Source organism: Emys orbicularis, chromosome 11 (assembly GCF_028017835.1).
Source record: "Emys orbicularis isolate rEmyOrb1 chromosome 11, rEmyOrb1.hap1, whole genome shotgun sequence".
In the NCBI taxonomy this organism is placed as follows: Eukaryota; Metazoa; Chordata; order Testudines; family Emydidae; genus Emys; species Emys orbicularis.
In genome coordinates this window covers 35,607,823-35,630,952 of record NC_088693.1, presented here as the reverse complement: position 1 = coordinate 35,630,952, position 23,130 = coordinate 35,607,823, and the positions used below count along the sequence as shown (strand labels likewise).

Genomic DNA, 23,130 nt, shown 5'->3' with positions numbered 1-23,130 from the left:
CTTTAGATACAGTACCAGGCACGTAGGAGGATTTACATTTCTGAGCCATGGAAGCAGAAATTGACTTTTCTTTTCCAGATTTAGCTAATATTCAGAAAGGGAATCCAGCACCTGCCTTCCAGATTTGAACACCCTCAAAATTCAGGAGTGCTCAAAGCTCAATTTGGGCAGCTGTTACTTCATTTCTCCCAAATCAAATATACTGATCCACTGTAACTGGCTGTAGGAAAAAGTAGAATAAATTGAGCAAGAAATGCTTCCCAGTGGTTATTAGGACTGGAATTGCTATTTTCAACAGCCATTGCTTTTTTTTTAATTATTATTATTATTTTTAAGTTTTAGTTTTATTTGTTTAAAAGGAAGACAGTGATATTGCATTGGCAAATTCCCCATAGAAACAAAGAATGGAACAAAAGAATAATAAAGGCACCTCAACTTTTCCTCATTTATGTAGGACAGTCTTATAATATGCATCCAGATAGCCTTCAATCACACAAGCTGAAAATTGTTCCACTTTACTGCAGTTCTGTAACCATATGGGAACCAATCCTGTCTGTGTTCTGTGCACATCCAAAATTCCTGCTGAATGACCCACATTGGGAGCGAGTTACCAGTGACCCAGGGCTGGGGCGGCGGCGGGGGGGGCAGCCAAAAATTTTTTTGCTTGGGGCAGCAAAAAACCTAGAGCCGGCCCAGCCTCTAAATAGAAATGTCATAGAAAACAACACAAACCCTGAAGAATGAGGATGAAAGGAAAAGGCTGGCAAAATATAATTAAGAATAATTTACACATCTATAATTCCTTTCATCTGAGGATCTTAAGGTGCTTAGCAATCATTAGTAAATAATACCCAATAATACTCCTGTGAAATAGGAAGTATTATACCCATCCTACAGATGGAAAAGCTGGAGAGAGTCTGAATGACCTGCCCAGGGATATAGAGTGACTCAATGAAAGAGCTGGGAATAGAACCTAGAACCCCTGCTTACCAACTGTCCCATGATTTGATCCCTAGAGAATGATCCCTCCAGGAATTATATCAAAATTAAGTATTACTGTAGCTATATTAGTCCCAGGATAGAAAGACAAGGTGGGTGAGGGTAATATCTTTGGGTATGTCTACACTACAGGATTAATTCGAATTTATATAATTCGAATTTAGGAAACCGATTTTATAAATTCGAATGTATTCGGCCACACTAGGCACCATTAATTCGGTGGTTTGCGTCCAAGCTACCATAGTAGCATCGATTTCCAGAGCGTTGCATTGTGGGTAGCTTTTACATAGCTATCCCATAGTTCCCGCAGTCTCCACCCCCCTTGGAATTCTGGGTTGAGACCCCAGTGCATGATGGGGCAAAAAACATTGTCGCAGGTAGTTCTGGGTACAGCCTCCCCCTCCCTCCCTGAAAGCAACGGCAGACAACCATTTCGCGCCTTTTTTCCTGAGTGAACTCTGCAGACTCCATTCTGCATCAAGCATGGATCCCGTTGTGCTCCAGAACGCAGTCTTGAACATTGTAAACACCTCGCGCTTTCTCGTGGAGTTTATGCTTACACAGGACCAGAAAAAAGAGGCGAGGAGGAGGAGGAGGCGGCGATTGCAGCGCAGCGACCAGCGTGATGAGGACATGGACACGGACACAGAATTCTCTGAGACCGCGGGCCCCGGTGCTTTGGAGATTATGATGTTAATGGGCCAGGTTATAGGCTTTGAACGCCGATTCTGGGCCCGGGAAACAAGCACAGACTGGTGGGACCGCATAGTGTTGCAGGTGTGGGACGATTCCCAGTGGCTGAGAAACTTTCGCATGCGTAAGGGCACTTTCATGGAACTTTGTGACTTGCTTTCCCCTGCCCTGAAGCGCCAGAATACCAAGATGAGAGCAGCCCTCACAGTTGAGAAGCGAGTGGCGATAGCCCTGTGGAAGCTTGCAACGCCAGACAGCTACCGGTCAGTCGGGAATCAATTTGGAGTGGGCAAATCTACTGTGGGGGCTGCTGTGATGCAAGTAGCCAAAGCAATCACGGAGGTGCTGCTACGAAAGGTAGTGACTCTGGGAAATGTGCAGGTCATAGTGGATGGCTTTGCTGCAATGGGATTCCCTAACTGTGGTGGGGCAATAGATGGAACCCATATTCCTATCTTGGCACCGGAGCACCAGGGTACCCAGTACATAAACCGCAAGGGGTACTTCTCAATGGTGCTGCAAGCACTTGTGGATCACAAGGGACGTTTCACCAACATCCATGTGGGCTGGCCGGGAAGGGTTCATGACGCTCGCGTCTTCAGGAACACCAATCTGTTTAAACGGCTGCAGCAAGGGACTTACTTTCCGGACCAGAAAATAACCGTGGGGGATGTTGAAATGCCAATTGTTATTCTTGGGGACCCAGCCTACCCCTTAATGCCATGGCTCATGAAGCCATACACAGGCAGCCTGGACAGGAGTCAGGAGTTGTTCAACTACAGGCTGAGCAAGTGCAGAATGGTGGTAGAATGTGCATTTGGCCGTTTAAAAGGTCGCTGGCGATCCTTATTGACTCGCTCAGACCTCAGCCAAACCAATATCCCCATTGTTATTACTGCTTGCTGTGTGCTTCACAATCTCTGTGAGAGCAAGGGGGAGACCTTTATGGCAGGGTGGGAGGCTGAGGCAAATCGCCTGGCTGCTGATTACTCGCAGCCAGACACCAGGGCGATTAGAAGAGCACACGATGAAGCGCTGCGCATTAGGGAAGCTTTGAAAACCAGTTTCATGACTGGCCAGACTACAGTGTGAAATTTATGTTTGTTTATCCTTCCTGAAAACCCGCCCCCTTTATTGACTCATTCTCTGTAAGGAACCCACCCTCCCCCTTCCCCCAGCTTGCTTTCAAAGGAAATAAAGTCACCATTGTTTAAAAATCATTTATTCTTTATTAATTGATTATAAAAAGAGGGAGAGAACCTGAGTGGGGTTTGGGAGGAGGATCAGCGGGAAGGAAAAGCCCAGTAAAAAAAGGTTAAGAAAATGGCAGCCTTTTGCTTGGGCTGTCCACTGGGGTGGAATGGGAGGGTGTACGGAGCCTCCCCCCCCGTGTTCTTACACATCTGGGTGTGGAGGCTATGGAACATGGTGAGGAGGTAGGGGGGTTATACAGGGGCTGTAGCGGCACAGAACCTGAGTGGGGTTTGGGAGGAGGATCTGCGGGAAGGAAAAGCCCAGTAAAAAAAGGTTAAAAAAATGGCAGCCTTTTGCTTGGGCTGTCCACTGGGGTGGAATGGGAGGGTGTACGGAGCCTCCCCCCCCGTGTTCTTACACATCTGGGTGTGGAGGCTATGGAACATGGTGAGGAGGTAGGGGGGTTATACAGGGGCTGTAGCGGCACAGAACCTGAGTGGGGTTTGGGAGGAGGATCTGCGGGAAGGAAAAGCCCAGTAAAAAAAGGTTAAAAAAATGGCAGCCTTTTGCTTGGGCTGTCCACTGGGGTGGAATGGGAGGGTGTACGGAGCCTCCCCCCCCGTGTTCTTACACGTCTGGGTGTGGAGGCTATGGAACATGGTGAGGAGGTAGGGGGGTTATACAGGGGCTGTAGCGGCACTCGGTTCTCCAGCAGCCGTTCCTGAAGCTCCACCAGACGCCGGAGCATGTCTGTTTGCTCACGCAGCAGCCCCAGCGTTGCTTCCCGACTCCTCTGATCTTCCTGCCGCCACCTCTCATCTCGAGCGTCTCTCCTCTCCTCACGTTGGTCCCTTCTGTCCTCACGTTGGTCCCTCATGTCCTCACGTTGGTCCCTCATGTCCTCACGTTGGTCCCTCCTGTCCTCACGGTCACTGGCTTCTTTCCTATACTTGCAAACCGTCTCCTTCCACTCATTCAGATGAGCTCTTTCATTCCTGGTGGATTGCATGATTTCGGAAAACATCTCTTCTCTCGTCTTTTTTTTACGACGCCTTATCTGGGATAGCCTTCGGGAAGGAGGAGGGAGGCTTGAAACATTTGCACCTGCTGGAGGGAGTGAAAAAAGGAGAGAATTTTTTTAAAAGATACATTTTTCAGAACAATGCTTATACTCTTTCACGGTGTATACTATTCACATTACATAGCACATGTGATTTCTGTGCAAGGTCGCATTTTGCCTCTTAATATTGAGTGCCTGTGGCTTTGCTGCTAGAGATCACAGACGCAGGTCGGGGCAACAGAATTCACCTTGCATGCTGCCATGGTAAGCCACTGTCTTTAGGCTTCTGCGCCCTGCTTTCCCACATACCAAGCAAAGCCCGTTGTGCTGCAGTTTTCCTGTTAGCTTGTTTTCTGCTGCTGAAGGTTAACACCCCCCCCCCCCATCCAATTCTCTGGGATGAGTGCTTTCTCCCTCCCCCCACCGCGTGGCTGGTATCAGGGAAGATCCCTGCAGGAACCAAACTAACACAACCCCCCCCCCCACCCGCCATGAATTCTCTGGGATGAGTGCTTTCTCCCTCCCCCCACCGCGTGGCTGGTATCAGGGAAGATCCCTGCAGGAACCAAACTAACACCACCCCCCCCCCCCATCCAATTCTCTGGGATGAGTGCTTTCTCCCTCCCCCCACCGCGTGGCTGGTATCAGGGAAGATCCCTGCAGGAACCAAACTAACACCACCCCCCCCCACCCGCCATGAATTCTCGGGGATGAGTGCTTTCTCCCTCCCCCCACCGCGTGGCTGGTATCAGGGAAGATCCCTGCAGGAACCAAACTAACACCCCACACCCCCCCCCCCCACCCGCCATGAATTCTCTGGGATGAGTGCTTTATTCCTCCCCCCACCGCCTGGCTGGTATCAGGGAAGATCCCTGCTAGCAAAACGCGAAAAGCTCTGGGCCAATCCTCCCCCCCCCCCCTTGCACTTGGCTAAATGCAGGGAAGGATTTCTTTTCAGCCACAGGCAAACAGCCCAGTAGGAACGGCCACCTCAGTCCCCTTAATTAAATTCCCTTATTTCAACCAGGTTACCCTAAGCGATATCACTCTCCTGAGGATTACACAGCAAGATAAAGAACGGATGTTGCTTGAATGCCAGCAAACACCGGGACCATACGCTGCCAGGCTCTGTCAGGCAATGATACCAGATTACTTGCTACTAGCATGGCGTGGTCAAGTGTCCTACCATGGAGGACGGAATAAGGCTGCACTGCCCAGAAACCTTGTGGCAAGGCTTTTGGAGTACCTCCAGGAGAGCTTCATGGAGATGTCCCTGGAGGATTTCCGCTCCATCCCCAGACATGTTAACAGACTTTTCCAGTAGCTGTACTGGCTGCGAATGCATCCCAAGTGCTCAGGGCAAATTAATCATTAAAAATGCTTGCTTTTAAACCATGTTTTATATTTTAAAAGGTAAACTCACCTGAGGTCCCTTCCATGGGGTCATGGTCTTGGGTGCTGGCTTGGGAGGCTTGGGAGGGTACTTCAGTCAGGGTGAGAAACAGTTCCTGGCTGTTGGGGAGAACGGAGAGCTGGGTGCTCTCTGCCAGCTCGTCCTCCTCCTCCTCCTCTTCCCCTTCCGCGGAATCATCAGGTGTACCTGATGAGATTATCCCCAGCTCGGAATCCACAGTCAGAGGTGGGGTAGTGGTGGCAGCCCCCCCTAGAAATGCATTTAGCTCAGCGTAGAAGCGGCATGTCCGCGGCTCTGACCCGGAGCGACCGTTTGCCTCCTTTGCTTTTTGATAGGCTTGTCTGAGCTCCTTGACTTTCACGCGGCACTGATCTGTGTCCCTATTGTGGCCTCTCTCCATCATGCCCTTGGAAATTTTTTCATAAGTTTTGGCATTTCGTCTTTTCGAACGCAGTTCAGCTAGCACTGAATCCTCTCCCCATATAGAGATCAAATCCAGTACCTCCTGTACGGTCCATGCTGGTGCTCTTTTTCGATTATCAGCCTGCATGGTTACCTGTGCTGATGAGCTCTCTGTGGTCACCTGTGCTCTCCACGCTGTGCAAACAGGAAATGAAATTCAAATGTTCCCGGGGCTTTTCCTGTCCACCTGGCCAGTGCATGCGAGTTCAGATTGCTGGCCAGAGCGGTCACAATGGTGCACTGTGGGATAGCTCCTGGAGGCCAATAACATCGAATTGCGGCCACACTAACGCTAATTCGAATTGACAAATTCGATTTTGGCGCTACTCCGCTCGTCGGGGTGGAGTACAGAAATCGAATTAAAGGGCCCTTTAATTCGAATTAAATGGCTTCGTTGTGTGGACGGGTCAAGCGTTAATTCGAATTAAGGCAGCTAAATCCGAATTAAAGTCGTAGTGTAGACCAGGCCTTTTATTGGTTCAACTTCTGTTGGTGAAAGAGACAAGCTTTCAAGCTACACACAGCTCTTCCGAAGAAGTTGGTCCAATAAAAGATATTACCTCATTCACCTTGTCTCACAAAAGTTTAACACCACTTTAAGATAAGGACATAGAACTTCATTATCCCTAGGAAATGGAATTAACCGTCCGAACTTGTAGTTCACTAACCTTTCAGAAGCAGTAATATCAATGACTGAGAACAACTATCTTGAAGGAGAGCTAATACACAGGACATTTCTGCAGAGGCTTACTGTTTGCTAAATACCAGATTAAGGAAACACCTAGAGGCTGGAGATTTTAAATAAGGAAAATTACCTACTAAATAATTCATGAACACAGAGCAATCTTTTGCCTTACAGGATGAAGCTGAAATGCCTCACAGTTTTAGTCTGAGAGGAGAAAGACAGTTTAATAAGACTTATATACCTGAGAAGAATAAAGAGAGGAGACCATGTACAATTTAAGTGATTAATGAATCCACCAGGGAAACTTTTTACTACTGCATCTTGCCAAGAATCTCTATTACTTTAAAATGTAAAAGAAAATCTTATGAGTGCATGCCTTTCTTAGTTTAACCAAAACTCATTAGATGTGATTAAAGGGAACACATGACTTCCGAAGGATCAACAAATGGTCTAGATGAAAAGACAAAAAGGCATTGTGCTGATGTTAATGTAATACTTGTGGATGTATTTGAAGGTTATTAATGGGCTGGGATGAAGCTGTCTATAGGAGCTGTCAATAGAGACAAGCCCACGAAAGGGATGTTAGGATCTTTACCCTGTCTTATCTTATGTACAGCCCTTGTTATTAAGGGCTTGATCCTGCAAGGTGCTGAGCACTCTGGTGCCAATCCAGCAAATCACTTAAACAAGTGCTTTAACTTTGTGCTTAAAGATGAGTCGGAGCCTGAATGCTCAGTGCCTGGCAGGCTCAAACCCTAGAGGAATAAAGGAAAAGCATATATAAATCTAATCCCAGACAGGATTTCCCAAGAGAAGATAGATGTTAATGCCTGTTTATTTAAGTTTAATTCATATTGGAGGAAAAGATCCAGAAAGGAAGATTAAAAAAAAGAGAATCTGGTGGGAGCGTGAGGGATCTCAGAGTCCTGTGCTTGGGAATCCATCCCGGGGACAAAGGACAGACTAGAAAAGCAAAAGTGGATGCCTGAGACATGTCTAAACAAGTACTTTCAGCAAGAAGCATAAACAGTGCAAGGCAAAAGGAAAGCCCCTCCATTAATATGTGGACCCCAATCTGGTATTTACACAAAATTACTTAGATTTGGGTGGGAGCTCAGAATAAGAAGTGGAGAGAGAGAAAGAGAGGTTTTATAAGTGTACCACTGAGTACAAGGTCCTGGTCTTAGTAGGACTAGTCACCATCTCAGAGTATTGATGTTCACAGAATTTTTCTTTATCATCATTCATACAATAGTATCTACCACCTAATGCATCACTGACAATTATAGTCAATGCACACAAATATGGTACAATACAATGGTAGTATTTTGATGTCCCATTTAATTCCTCATATGGAAAGTTCTGTGTGTTTTACACAAATTAATAAATTTAGCCTGACAACACCACTGTAATTTATATAATTATTATTCCTATTTTACAGATGAAGAAACAGAGACAGACAGATTAAGTGACTTCATCAGGATAATACAGAAAGTTTGTAAGGAACAAAACCCATGTCTTCTGACCCTCATCATGAGTTTGAACCATACAATGATCCTTTCTCCCCAAAATTCTAACATAGCATATGGATAGCATCTATAGTTGTGTATAATCTTATTTCGGGGGAAATGTCTGGAAACATGGAAAAACAGAAGGCTCAAGGAGCAGGATTATACCAAGAAACTACATGATTTAGGTAGAGGGGGAGAAAGAACCTGTGTCACTGCTGTTATCTGACCATTACTGATTCTCTCAGTATTAGAAAGACTTTGATAAGCTTGGTAGTAAACTTGGCTGAGCCTCTGGTAGCAGTGAAAGCTCGGAAATAGATCATCATGGAATGATGCACCAACCAAACCTCTTAGAAGGTGCTTGAGGGGGAATGTTTCTTCTTCTTCTTTAGTGCAGATTAAAATGGAATAGAATAGTTCAGCAGATATATGTCCTATGTTTGCACTTAGGAAATGTAGGACGCTTAGAGGGATAATAATAAACCTTACAATGTCAGAGGTCTATTAAACCACTTTTCCTGTTCTGCTCTATATTGAGTCATAATTTCAACAATAAACTACAAACTAAGCACTCTTCTTAACAATTTTTAAACAAAAATATATTTGTAAAATGTGACAGTAAAGGAACTTCTCTAGAGAAACTGGAAAAAGTGGTTCCAGATTTGATGCAGCCAGTGGGAAAAAGGAACTCAGGGTGAGCTGTTAAATATTACATATACCCTCAGACTCAGGCATGAGAGGCTCATCCATGGACACTTGTGTCTTAAATTTTAATCTGTGGCAGGGAAAGTTATTGGATTCAAATGCCTCAACATTTGCAGGATAAAGATGGGCAGCTGTGTGAATTTGATTGATGTTGGGATAAAAAGCTTCCAGACTTTGTTACTGTGACGCAGTAGGGAGCGGGGCGGATTGACCTGGGAATGTCGTCTAGTTTTACTGGGACTGTTTGCGTTGGGGATGGGAGAGCAGGGGATGACTTTATTTGAGGGATGATACCTGAGCCTGTAACCTGAGCCAAAAGGGGGGTGGGGCCAGGTGACATCTTTGCCCAGGAAACTGGACAAAGGCGAGAGGAGGAGCCGGGGGGAGGGGAGTGAGTCAGCTGGAAGGGGTTTCAGTTTTGGGCTGGCTGGGAAGACGCAGGGAACCCCAGGTCTGGGGTCTAACCTCCTTGCCCCCCCAGAGGGACCTGGCTGAGGGGTCCTGGTTGTACCTACAGGCCCTGCTTGGGACTGTGTTCCTGTTGTCTAATAAACCTTCTGGCTGGCTGAGAGTCACGGTGAATCGCAGGAAGTGAGGGTGTAGGGCCCTGACTCCCCCACACTCCGTGACAGTTACCTCTAGGTCACTGGTTTAGATCTAGCCCTAACTGGTGGTTGTTACCATCTGATGGCACTTCAGTGGTGTCGATGATCATAGTACAGAATCCAAGTGCTATATTCTGAAAAAAAGCCATAGTCATCATGGGCACTCTTTTTGACAGCCTCAAAGAGGTCAAACATTGAACAGGAATGGAGACTGTTATTTCCATAAGCAGACCCCCCAGAATCCAGTTGAAATACTAAGGCACTGGTGGGGCAAGTGTGGGGAAATTTGCATGACTGCTTCTCATTCTATGGTGGTTCTATGCATAAACTGAGGACTTCAATTTCCTGGGCTAGAAAATTGGCACCTTTTACAATTATTGAATTGTCTTGATAAAATAAAAATGAAAAATAGAAATTAATCTTACTTTTCAAAAAGTGTCAAAAGTGTCTCTATTGTCACAATAAATAGAATAGAATATTCTACTTCTTTCACATTTGAAACTTACAACCTTCCATCAAGTTTCGTATCTACTATTACAAGGTTGTATATGGTACTATAAAGGAATCAAATTTAGATAAATCAATGCTAAAATGGAAAATAAAACCACAACTCATCTTGATAAATATAAAATAGACCTACCTCTTTGCTTTCCTCTAGATCTGACTCGCTGCTAAACTCTTCTGTATTTAAATTTTCAAAATCTGATTCCCCAACAGCAATTGGTACTGTCACAGTGAGGCTTGGATTGTTTATGAATGACATGTAATCACTTTCATCAACGACATATTTTTCCACGCTGCTGCCTACGCCACTGGTAGTTCCATTCCCATCCTTAAGATAGTGAAGGTCTTTACCTATTTCTATGACAGTATGGTTGGAAATGCAGCTGTCTTTTTTGTTGTTTAGATCTTCAAGAGGCTTGATTTCATCTAAAGCTTTCTGTTTTCTAACAAAGGCTTTTTGGATGAATCCATGTGCTTTTCTTTTCACATAATCTATTCCCTTCTGAATCCTTGCCACTGCAATTTGGAGATTGTTCATTTCATTATCATCATCTGTAGCCGCAAGGTTGTCTGAACTAAATGAGCTCAGCAGTAAGGCCAGAAAGAGGTTGAGTACCTAAAAGACAGTAAGTAGAAAACATAGCTGATGTCTTATTTTTTAAGTGATGACAGTAATTACTTTATGGCATGTTTAATGACATAATTTTTACTTCACAATTAGCGGTAATATCAAACTATCTGAAGGCCATTCTTCCTAGTCTATGCCTGCTGTATTGTACTGTTTCTTGCCAACAGCATTTCAGGTTGCAAATCCCCACAAAATGCACTTGGCTAGATGACAATTCAGAAAACCCAGGTCCCAGAAGTTGAGCCCCACTCTGTATGAGCTCTTTGCACAATAGTGTGCATGGGACAGGTGAAGGCATGTGTAGAGAGGCTGCGAGAGGGTGGCAGTAGACCCACTCTCTGCCCTGAAGAGGGGCTATAAAGGACTCACAGAGGCTACTCCAGCCATTAGGACGCAGTTGTGCAGTCATTCTGCAGCATGGGGATGAGATCATTTCTTCCTCCCCTCCCCCACCATACATGTACCCAGCTTCTTAGGATGGATACTTAGCAAACCGTTGACCTTTACTATTTAAATAAATATGACAATCAGAAAAATAATATTCAATAAATGCTACAGAAATAAATACTCATACAATGTAATATATTGTGTTGAGTGTTCTGAGCCTAAAGAGTTATCTCTGAGCCTGTGTGTTCTGAGTGCTCGGAGCCTGAGTCATTTGAGATAATTACTTACATGTCCTAATGGTCTAGCCAATCCACAAGCAAAGGTGTAACCAGGTGACCCCATGGCAGGTATATAGGATCCTAATGAAAGTAGCAACTCCAGTCTGCTCTGTGTCACTACCTTGTTGGGGATGCTCCCTGCTACCTGATGTAATGACAGAGACTACTCCTGCTCCAGCTCGTGCTCCTGCTCCAGCCTAAGTCTACTCCTGCTCAAGCTACAGCCAGTCACCCGGCTGTCCTGACATACACATACACTACACATACCATACAGACAGAGTATTCCTAGTATAGGCTGCTGTATATAAATCCATAAGAAATGTGTGAAAGAGTGTTCACAGAGCCATCAATTCACATTCCAGGTTCAATTATGATATGAACATGTCTTATTTTGATTAAAATATGAAATGAATTTGGATAGTTTAAATTTTAAAAAGTTGGCCCTTAACTCCCATTAGTTCACCTCAGTTAAAATTAAAAGCATATTTTATCACATAAGGCATCATTTTTTGCAAAATAAATTAGGTACATACCACTAGGTTTCCAATCACCATGACCATCATGAAAACAATAAGGCACATGGCTTGCCCCGCAACCTCCATACAATCCCACATAGTCTCTATCCATTCTCCACATAGTACTCGGAATACAATCAAGAAAGAGTGGAAGAAGTCATGCATGTGCCAGCGTGGAAGTTCACAGTCATTGGAGATCTTGCAGACACATTCCTTGTAGCTTTTACCAAACAGCTGCATTCCAACCACAGCAAAAATGAAGACAATGATGGCCAGCACCAACGTCAAATTTCCCAAAGCCCCCACTGAGTTACCAATAATCTTTATCAGCATATTCAGTGTTGGCCAAGATTTTGCCAACTTGAAAACTCGAAGCTGAAAAACAAGAGCAAAGGAGCACTGTTACTGATGCTGCTAATTATAATGAAATGATCAATGCATTTCAGATTTTCAGTTACCAAAAACCCATAACTGTAAAATGTCTCATTTAATTGTTACAACCTTTAGTCACCACATTTATGTTTTCATAGAAGCTGGCCACGAAGGCTTAGCAGGTTTCTACAATAAGGCATGTACAGACTGAAGTCCTAATTCAAGTCCCTAACAGCCAAAAAAATGTAGCCTTTCACTATGGGCTTCAGTTAGTGAAATGCCACAGAACATCAGACTGTGCCTTTTTCTGTAACCACAGGGAAAAAAAAGAGAACCACTCTGTTGGGATCAGTAGCACTACAATGAACATGCTCATCGTGTCCACTGATTTTCTCAAGGATATAACTCCCATAGACAAAGTGCAGATGACTGGTTGCTAACAAGCTACATAGAACCAAAAAGACAGTGGGCCAAATTCATCCCTGGGATAAATCACTGAAATCAGTGGAATTATCTCAGGGATGACTTGGGCCCTATGTCCTTTAAAAAATTCATAATATAAAAATACATTTTGCTTTCAGTTCAATGAAAGAGAATACTCACTAACAGCATATATATATAGGAGGGGGATTTGTCATCTGGGAAGAAGCCCCCAGATGTTATAAGAGGAGTGTTGGTAAAATTTTCAAAAGCACCCAAGTGACTTAGGATCCTAAATCCCATTTTCAAAAGTGATTTAGACACGTAAGATCCTACATTTCATTGAAAGTCAATGGGACTAAGGCTCTTAAGTGCCTAAATCCCTTTTGAAAATGGGATTTAGGCACTTTTGAAAATTTTACCCTGTCTCATTAAAACCACCTGAGAAAAAGATTTTGTCTCCTTTATTCCCCCAAGTTCACTTCCTCCTGTCACAGAGATCATCCTGGTGGAAGAGTACTGGATGTAATTGCTGCTAGAATGCATCATTGATGCTCCTGCAGTTGTTTTTCAGTGATGGTTAGGTCTGGGTGGACCTCGCAAGTTTGGAAGGTTTCCTTCAAAGAAGGATGATAGAGTTACAATGTTTATTCCAATTGCATGAAATTCCTTTTTGGTTTCAACCAGGCCTGCAACCAACAGTGTATTTTAGTATTTCCTCTTGGCTGAAATGCAGAGGAGCAAATGCATATAAATTAAACAAACAAACACTTGTGTTTTTTTTTTTTTAAATCAAACCTCAAAAAAGTTCTGGTTGGGATTATTTCAGGAATTGGGCTAATGGTATTTGTTATTTCATTTGAATTGGTTCATACATTTCTAGTGGTACCACAAACAGTACTGCCAATCTGAAGCATTCAAAAATTATTAATCTGCTTAAAAACATGAGATTGGCTTAAAAATAATTAGATTTTTTTTTAAATGGTAGATTGTTTTTATTTGTCTTCTGCTTTCTGAGCTGTTAGGATACATTCAGTTCATATTTTCAAGCTTTTCTCCACAACACTGAGAGCTAGAAACTTACTTTTACTTATTTAAATGAAAGATAAATTCTTCCATTATCACTTGATTCCATGAGCTGGAGTTTCAAGAAAAACATTAAGTTTTATGCGACTTGTGATATAATCATGAGAGCTGGCAGCAATGCACAGGTTAAATACTGACCAGCTCAGCTTCTTCGAGCTAAATTTATTGAACCTTCTTGAGAAGATTCATAGTATCCCCGATTTCACTGGTAATAATGGCAGCATGCAAATATTCATCATGAAAGATGTTATACATGAGGAAGGATGTTAATTACATTATATTTGCTACCTGACAAGATTCTAATTAAAGTTGCCAAAGTAATTTAATTTGGCAACCTATTTACAGAGCAAGATCTGAGCTCCCCAAATTCTCTCATTGAGGGTGATCAGCACCTTAGTTTGTTTTTTTCCAGGAATTATTTTGTTCAAGAGACACCATAAGGTAGAATAAGCCCCAGATGTACAATGTATTAATTTTAGAATAAAATGGTTTTGCAAAACTTAATAGCCCAAATCCCTAAGTCTCTATTCATTCTTTACTGCCATTGAATACAATTAGTTTTACCTAAGTAAAAAAGTCAGGATTTGGCTCAGTATTAATATAAATATTTTCATGATTTAAAAACAGTTAAAACCAGTTTTTGATAGGACCGAAGCATTTTCCTGCACTGTTTACAATCCAAACAGTATAGCATTGTGTTATTGTACGAAGATCTGGATATAAAACTGAGTAGAAACAAAAATTAAACTAACCAGACTATTTTCACTGGTGAAGTGAATAAGAAATTTCTTACTCTATCATTTTGTTTCTGTTCACTACGTCTCTCCTCATTTATCACTAACGGATAATACCTCTCTCCTATGGAATATGGAGGCAGTTCAATGTTGTTGCTGGAGGCTATTTAACTCAGGCCACCAGAAGAGTTCTTCTAAATAGAACTCTAGCAACTGATTATTAGCATTAAGACACAACTTGATAGACTATATAAATAATATTAAGGTAATTATATATCCAACTCTTGATTCAGAGGAAAATGTCAATTGTAATAAATTGTATTTCAGTAATTTACCAGACTATCAAGGTGAGCTGAATGAGGAGAGAAGCTACTAGCAGAAAGAAAATTATCAGGTAAGAAATTTCTCATTCTCCTGCACACCTTCTCTCCTCATTCATCACTAATGGGATATAGCAAGAAGTGAAGCACAGAGGAAAGGAAAGGGTAAGCAGAGTTTTAATTATTATTGGAGTAGAATAACAGACAGACATAGAAGTTTCCCCCATACAGAGCAAGATCTTTTTAATTTAAGGAATTATTTGGGAACCAACCCAACACCTTCCTAGTACCAATGGAAACCTGTTTCACAAATCTTCCTCAGATGAGGCTCAAACACTTTTCCCCACAATGCCAATAGAGACTGTGTAGAGGGAACCTTGAGTCCTACTCCATAATTAGGTCCCAGACGCCTTACATGCCAACTGGTGCTAAGGATGGAAACAAAAGTATGAAAGAACTATTTCCCAGGCATTGTGGAAAGAAGAACTTAGCTTGAACAGAAAGATTTCTGTAGCTACAAGAATAACCTTTTCCTCACAACAACAGCAATGTGGTTCTTATATGGATCAGTGGTTCTCAAACTGTGGGTTGGGACTCAAAGTGGGTCATGAGGTTGTCAGGGCTGGCTTAGACTTGCTGGGGTGGAAGCCGAAGCCTGAGCCCCACCACCTGGGGCCAAAGCCGAAACCCGAGGGGTTCAGCCCTGGATAGTAGGGCTCAGGTTACAAGTCCCCTGCCTGGGGCTGAAGCCCTTGGGGGGTGCTGGTGGGACTTGGGTGGGCTCAGGCTTTGATTCCCCCCTCCTGGGGTCATGTAGTAATTTTTGTTGTCAGAAGGGGGTCGCGGTGCAATGAAGTTTGAGATGGACCTATCCTCCATGAACTTATCTAGTTCTTTTTTGAACCCTGTTAATAGTCTTGGCCTTCACAACATCCTCTGGCAAAGAGTACCACAGATTGACTATGTGTTATGTGAAGAAATATTTCCTTTTGTTTGTTTTAAACCTGTTGCCTATTAATTTATAAACCTGTTGCCTATTAATTTCATTTGGTGACCTCTAGTTCTTGTGTTATGAGAAGAAGTAAATAACACTTCCTTATTTACTTTTTCTACACCAATCATGATTTTATAGACTTCTATCATATCTCCTCTTAGTCATCTCTTTTCCAAGCTGAAAAGTCCCTATCTTATTAATCTCTCCTCATATGGAAGCTGTTCTATACCCCTACTTTTCTGTACCTTTTCCAATTCCAATATATGTTTTTTGAGATGGGGCAACCAGATCTGCAAGCAATATTCAAGATGTGGGCATACCATGGATTTATATTAGAGGAAATATAATATTTTCTGTCTTATTATCTACCCCTTTCCTAATGATTCCCAACATTGTTAGCTTTTTTGACCACCGCTGCACATTGAGTAGATGTTTCAAAGAAATAGCCAAAAAGACTCAAAGTTCTCTTTCTTGAGTGGTAACAGCTAATTTAGACCCCATCATTTTATCTGTATAGTTGGGATTGTGTTTTCCAATGTGCATTATTTTGCATTTATCAACATTGAATTTCATCTGCCATTTTGGTGCTCAGTCACCCAGTTTTCTGAGATCCCTTTGTAACTCTTCACAGTCTGCTTTGGATGTAACTCTCTTGAGTAGTTTTATATCATCTGCAAATTTTACTACCTCACTGTTTACCCCTTTTCCTAGATCATTTATGAATTTGTTGAACAGGACTGGTCCCAGTACAGACTCCTGGGGGACAACACTATTTACCTCTCTCCATTCTGAAAACTTACCATTTATTCCTACCCTTTGTTTCCTATCTTTTAACCAGTTACCAATCCATGAGAGAACCTTCCCTCTTATCCCATGATTGCTTACTTTGCTTAGGAGCCTTTGGTAGGGACCTTGTCAAAGGCTTTCTGAAAGTCCAAGTACACTATATCCACTGAATCACCCTTGTCCACATGCTTGTTTATCCCCTCAAAGAATTCTAGTAGATTGGTGAGCCATGATTTCCCTTTACAAAAACCATGTTGACTCTTCCCCAACAAATCATGTTCATCTATGTGTCTGATAATTCTGTTCTTTACTATAGTTTCAGCCAATTTGCCTGGTACTGAAGTTAGATTTACCAGCTTGTAATTTCTGGGATCACCTCTGGAGCCTTTTTAAAAATTGACGTCACATTAACTATCCACTAGTCATCTGGTATAGAAGCTGATTTAAATGATAGGTTCTGCAATTTCACATTTGAGTTCCTTCGGAACTCTTGGGTGAATATCATGTGGTCCTGGTTACTCATTACTGTTTAATTTATCAATTTGTTCCAAAACCTCTGCTACTGACACCTCAATCTGAGACAGTTTCCCAGATCTGTCACCTAAAAAGAATGGCTCAGATGTAGGAATCTCCCTCACATCTTCTGCAAAGAATTCATTTAGCTTCTCTGTAATGGCCTTATCTTCCTTGAATGCTCCTTTAGAATCTCAATCATCCAGTGGCCCCTAGTTGTTTAGCAGTGTTCCTACTTGTGATGTACTTAAAAATTCTTTTGCTGTTACTTTTTGAGTGTTTGGCTAGCTGTACTTCACATTCTTCCTAATTATATTTTTACACTTCACTTGCTAGAGTTTATGCTCATTTCTATTTTCCTCAATAGGATTTAACTTCCACTTTTTAAAGGATGCCTTTTTGCCTCTAACTGCTTCTTTTACTTTGTTGTTTAGCAACGGTGGCACTTTGCTGGTCCTCTTCCTATGCATTTTTAATTTGGAGTATACATTTACATTTTATTTCATTGGACTCTACACTTTCTTTCACATATAGCTACACTCCCACACCAGTACAACCTATTCTGTCCTTCCGATATATTTTGTACTCTTCTTTTACTGTGTCCCACTGTTTACCTTCATTCCACCAAGTTTCTGTGATGCCATTATATCAATATCGTAATTTAATATGAGGCACTTAAGTTCACGCATCTTAGTATGATGGGGCAGGAAAGCTCTGCACACTAACTGGACAGCATTGAGTTCCAGAACATTGATGTGTAGGGTGGCCTCCTCGGGAGACCCCTTCCCTTGGACCTTTACGTGGTTGAGATGTGCTCCTCACCCATAAATTGAAAAGTCCATTAGAAGTGTCATTGTTGATAGAGGCCAGGTAAAAAGGTAGTCCACTGCATACCTGGGTTGGATCCCTACACAACTCTAATGAGGAGAGGATTTCTCAAGGGATTATGGCCACCAATCTGTGCTGTACCTGTTTGGCAGACACAATGATCTCTACAACCCTTGAAAGGGCTGCAAATGAAGTCTGGCATGCTATGTGACATATGTGCATGCAAACATGTGAGAGTCTTCCTACTGGTGTGCTGGGATAAGTCTAGGGTTGGCATAAAGTTGATCTCAGTCTGCAACCTTTCACAGACCTGGGGTCTAACAGTGCCCTGATAAACGCCAAGCTCTGAGTTGGGATCAGCATTGTTTTTTCTCTATTAATCCTGAATCCCAGTATGGCAAAGAGGTCTTGTGTCCTTTAAAGTGAGTCGGTCACTTGCTGGGTAAATTTTCACCCTACTATGGTCTAAGTAGAGATACACCCAGATTCCTTGTCTTAACTATGGGTGGCCAGTAGAGCTAGAACTTTGGTGAACATTCCTGGCACCATGAAGATGCTGAAGGAACCTTAGGTACTTTCTGTGAGCTGATTGTATTGAGATGTGAGGCCTCTTGAAAATTGAGAGCCACGAATCAGTCCATAGGATCCAAGGGGAGAGTACAGAGGCAAGTGTAACCATATGGAATTTGAAGTAATAGATGAAAGTGTTGACGCAATGAAGACCGACAATAGGTCTCCAACCCCCTTTCTTCTTTGGGATTAGGAAGTAGTGAGAATAAAATCCCCTGCCCCCCCATTCTGGGAGCACTTCCTCTACCACTCCCAGTTGAATGAGGGAATCCACATCTTGCCTCAACAGTCTTTTGTGAGAAGAATCCCTGAAGAGGGATGGGGAGGGTGGAAAAGGGATTGGAACAGCTTGAAACTGGACGTGATACACCTTGCTGATGATCTCAAGGACCCACTGGTCTGAGGCTATCCAAAAAAATGGTTACCTACCTCTTGTAACTGTTGTTCTTCGAGATGTGTTGCTCATGTCCATTCCAAATAGGTGTGTGCGTGCCGCATGCACAGTTGTTGGAAGGTTTTTTCCCTAGCGGTACCCGTCGGGTTGGCTGTGGAACCCCCTGGAGTTGCGCATCTGTGGAGGTATATATAGGTCCCTACCAACCCGCCGCCGCTTCAGTTCCTTCTTGCCAGATATTCTGACGGAGGGGAGGCGAGTGGGTCTTGGAATAGACATGAGCAACACATCTCAAAGAACAACAGTTACAAGAGATAGGTAACTTTTTTCTTCTTCTTCATGTGCTTGCTCATGTCAATTCCAAGTAGGTGACTCCCAAGCCTTACCTAGGAGGCAGGATCGGAGTTCATGGAATCACTGATTGTCGCACCGCTCTGCCGAATGCTGCATCTTTAAACATCTTATTAAAATAATTCTGTTGAACAATAGCACTGTTAGAAAATTACATTACTGAGCTGTTTGTTGATTTTACCACACAATTTTGCTGCCGAATGCTGCATCGTCTCTGGCCTGCTGTGTAATGGCGTAGTGCGACATAAAGGTGTGGATCGGTGACCATGTCACTGCTCTGTAGATGTCTTGAATAGGAACTTGTGCCAGGAACGCCGCTGAGGATGCCTGTGCCCTTGTGGAGTGTGCCATCAGAGTGCAGGCAGGAATCTTTGCCAAGTCATAACACGCCTGATTACAGGATGTGATCCAAGAAGAGATCCTTTGGGACAAGACTGGAAGCCCCTCCATCTGCTCCTCAGTTGCAATGAAGAGTTGCGTTGATTTCCAAAATGGCTTCGTTGTTTCAATGTAGAAGGATAATGCTCGTCTGACATCCAGGGAGTGAAGCATTCATCCCATGTTGCTAATGCATGGCACCCTCCTGGCTGAAGTTATAGTCACCAAGAACGCTACTTTCCAGAAGCATGTTGCTAAGGGCTCAATAGGAGGTCCCTTCAGTCTAGAGCAGGGGTGGGCAAACTACGGCCCGCGGGCTGCATCTGGCCTGTCAGACTTTTTAATCCGGCCCTCGCCTGCCCAGCTCTCCGACCAGGGTTCGGGGCTTGCCCCACTCTGCCTGCCCAGTGCTCCCGCCAGGGAGTGGGGTCAGGGGGCTTGCCCCAGGCTGCCTGCCCGGTGCTGCGGTCGGGGAGTGGGGTCAGGGGCTTGCCCCGCTCAGGTGCTCCAGCTGGGGAGCAGGGTTGGGGGTTTGATGAGGTGGGTGAGCCTGAATGATAGATGGGTGGGCCTTGATGAGGTGGGTGGGACTGGCGCAGCATCTTTTCTGATTTAAAAAAACACATTGCCATCACAGCTCTTTTGAAAATGAGGCCCTTCAGGGATGCTGCAGGAATGACGTTATTTCGTCTTTGCATGAAGTATGTACTGTAGTACACTGAAAAGTTTTAGCTAACATACAATTTGTGTTCAGACAGGAGAAAAATTGTGTGGTAAAATCAACAAACAGCTCAGTAATGTAATTTTCTAACAGTGCTATTGTTCAACAGAATTATTTTAATAAGATGTTTAAAGAAACTTATGTTGTCCCTGTTTGAATATGAATTGTTAATTTTGTGATCACTCATGGCTCGCCATACTATTTCCATACCCAGATGTGGCCCTCAGGCCAAAAAGTTTGTCCACCACTGGTCCAGAGAGCACCAGGTTGAGATCCCATGGGGGAATTGGCTGTCTTACTTGAGGGTACAGCCTCTCTATGCCTTTGAGGAAGTGGCCCACCATGGGGTTTGCAAAAATAGAGTGACCAATTGATTGGGGTGGAAAGCTGAGATAGCGGCCAGGTGCACCTTTACTGACAATACCGACAGACCTTGATGTTTCAGATGCAGCAAATAGCCCAGGATAAAGGGAATCGATGACTGTAAGGGTGGAAAGTCATTTTGTAATGCCCAAATGGAGAATCTTTTCCACTTGGCCAGATACATGGCCCTGGTGGATGGCTTTCTGCTGCCAAGAAGGACCTCTCTAACAGGGTCTGAGCATGTGAGCTCCAAAGGACTTAGCCACAGAGTTTCCATGCCACGAGATAGAGAAACTGCAGATTGGGATGCTAGAGGTGGCCATGGTCCTGTGTAATCAAATCTGGGACCAGGGGCAGAGTTATCGGCATGTCCACTGACAGGTCTAGAAGCGTGGTGAACCAGTGCTGGCGTGGCCCTGATGGTGCTATTAATATAATTGATGCTCCCTCCCTTCTGACCTTCAGCAGGACCTTGTGTACAAGTGGGAAGGGCTGAGGACCGCTTGTTGATTGGCAATCCGAAGCTGGAGCCCCCCGGTGAATAGACCTTATGGCTGAAGAGGTCATAGCTTTTTTGCCTCCTTAAATTTGGGCGTAGGACCCTGTTGCCCTGGTCTTTCTTTTGTATTTGCTGCTGCCACAACAAGCGTGCCCGGCTGAGGGTGGGTGAATAGGTATTTGTACCCCTTGGAGGGTACAAAGTACTTCCTTTCCACCCCCTGGGTCATGGGGGGAATGGAGGTGGGGGTTTGCCATAGGGTCTTCTTGGTGATATTCTGGATGATCTTGTTCAAGGATAAGGCCACCCTTAAAGGACCCTCGGGGGTCAGGATGTCCACCAGGGGATCCGTTTCTTCTGAAATCTCCTCCGCCTGGAGGCCCAGATTTTGTGCTACCCTTCTGAGTAGCTCTTGGTGGGCAATATTGTGCATAGTCAGCAATGTGGCAGATGAACCCGCTACTGCCTCGATTGGGGAGGAAGAGGATGCTACCCTTAGCAGCACCGGGTCCTCCTGAACCTCTAATTCGTGGAGGTCTTCTCGTGCTGATACTTCCTGCACGGTGGCAGGGACGGTCTCGGTGCCGGCCTTGGTGCCGGCTAGGACGCTGAGCTCTGATCCCCGCGGAGGTTCCCGTACTATGGAGGAGGGGGGAGGCCCCTGCCTGTCCGAGGCAAAATATAGAGATCTGGATTCCAGAAAGGCCACTGTGTGGGCACCTGCCATTGTGGTGGCCAGGACATCATGGGAACTTGCTGATCGTCCTCTTGCCTCAAATGGTGATGACAGCGGTGCTGGCTCCATCTGGAGATGCACAATTCTGGCTCCGAACCCAAAGACGAGTCCCACCTCGGTGATCATGCCAGTGCCGAATGGGACGGTGTCGGAGAGTGGTGCCGAGGGGAGGGTGACCAGTGCCGCATCATGGCCGGTTTGCCCTTAGAAAGCATGGCTCCTCTGTGCAGTACCGGTGCTGCCGGTGCCGGGGACTGCAGGGCTGTCATCGCTATGAGGTTCCTGGCAGCCTCAAACATGTCCGGGGAATGGAAGATCCAACTCCCCCATTTGGCTCTCCCACGCTGGGGAGTCCAACGGGACCGGACTCGACAGACCTGCCTATGAGGCCAGAGTCAACATTGCCGGTTTCGCTGGAGCAGGGGCTGAGGCCAATACGGGCTGTGCCAGCTGGGGACGAAGAGCCAATTCCATAAGGAGAAGTTTTAACCTAAAGTTCCTCTCCTTCTTGGTTCTTGAGTGGAACCCTTTACAGATTTTACACTTGTCTGTCTGGTGGGCTTCTCCCAAGCACTTTAAGCAGGAGGGTCTCACGTTGGCATAGGCTTCTGGCAGTACCCGCACGGTTTGAAGCCTTGAGACTGAGGCATGTCCCGGTTCCCGAGAAGGAGGGGGGGAGAACATGGAGGGAATAAACCCCAACAGAAACTTATCTAACTAACTATCCTATATTAAAACCACTAAATAACTCTAATTAAAACTATTTACAGATACAAATAGGAAAGTCCACTAGGGGATCACTTGCCATAGCAAGAGAGAGAAGAAGCAGCTCCAACGACCATCACAGGTGGTAAGAAGGAACTGAAGAGGCGGCAGGTCGGCAGGGATCTATATACACCGCCATGAAGGCGCGACACCAGGGGGCTCCACAGCCGATGCAATGGGTACTGCTAGGGGAAAAGCCTTCCGACGACTGTGCATGCAGTGCGCGCACACATACTTGGAATTGACATGAGCAAGCACTTGAAGAAGAACCCAGGCTTCTTGGAAATAGGGAGGGAGGTTGGCAAAAGGAGGGTTGGAAGAAGGAGGATCTGAAGGTCATCCAGCAAGACTCTAGATGTATGCATCAAAACTGTTGCTTGCTGAAGCCCCAGATTGGGGGCCAGCTGAGGAAGAAGCAGTGGTCATCTTTGGTGAAATTGCTGCCTCTTCCTCAGGCAATCTGAAGACCATTGCTGTGGATAGTACTGACAATATGGTCTCTGTCTCTAGAATGGTTGCTGTTGTCTTGGGTGCTTTTTTGGGGGGCTGGGACATACAGTCCCAAGGATCTTAGATTGGCTCTCGGGTCTTTTAAGGTATGGAATGCCACATACATACAACTATAAAGAGCTCATTGCCCTTGAATCACAAGTCCGGTGA

At 44.5% G+C, this 23,130-nt stretch overlaps 1 protein-coding gene across 9 annotated transcripts in view; it reads right to left on the bottom strand.

Moving 5' to 3' along the window:
• The window catches only part of LOC135885545 (sodium channel protein type 2 subunit alpha), a 101,373-nt gene that overhangs the window by 46,591 nt on the left and 31,652 nt on the right, over nucleotides 1-23,130 (bottom strand). For all 9 annotated transcript variants that reach the window (XM_065413319.1, XM_065413318.1, XM_065413322.1 and 6 more), the window contains 2 exons: nucleotides 11,659-12,015; nucleotides 9,969-10,448 (listed from right to left, as the gene is read on the bottom strand). In XM_065413319.1, the coding sequence (XP_065269391.1) occupies nucleotides 9,969-10,448; nucleotides 11,659-12,015 (837 nt within the window). The remainder of the gene's footprint in view (nucleotides 1-9,968; nucleotides 10,449-11,658; nucleotides 12,016-23,130) is intronic.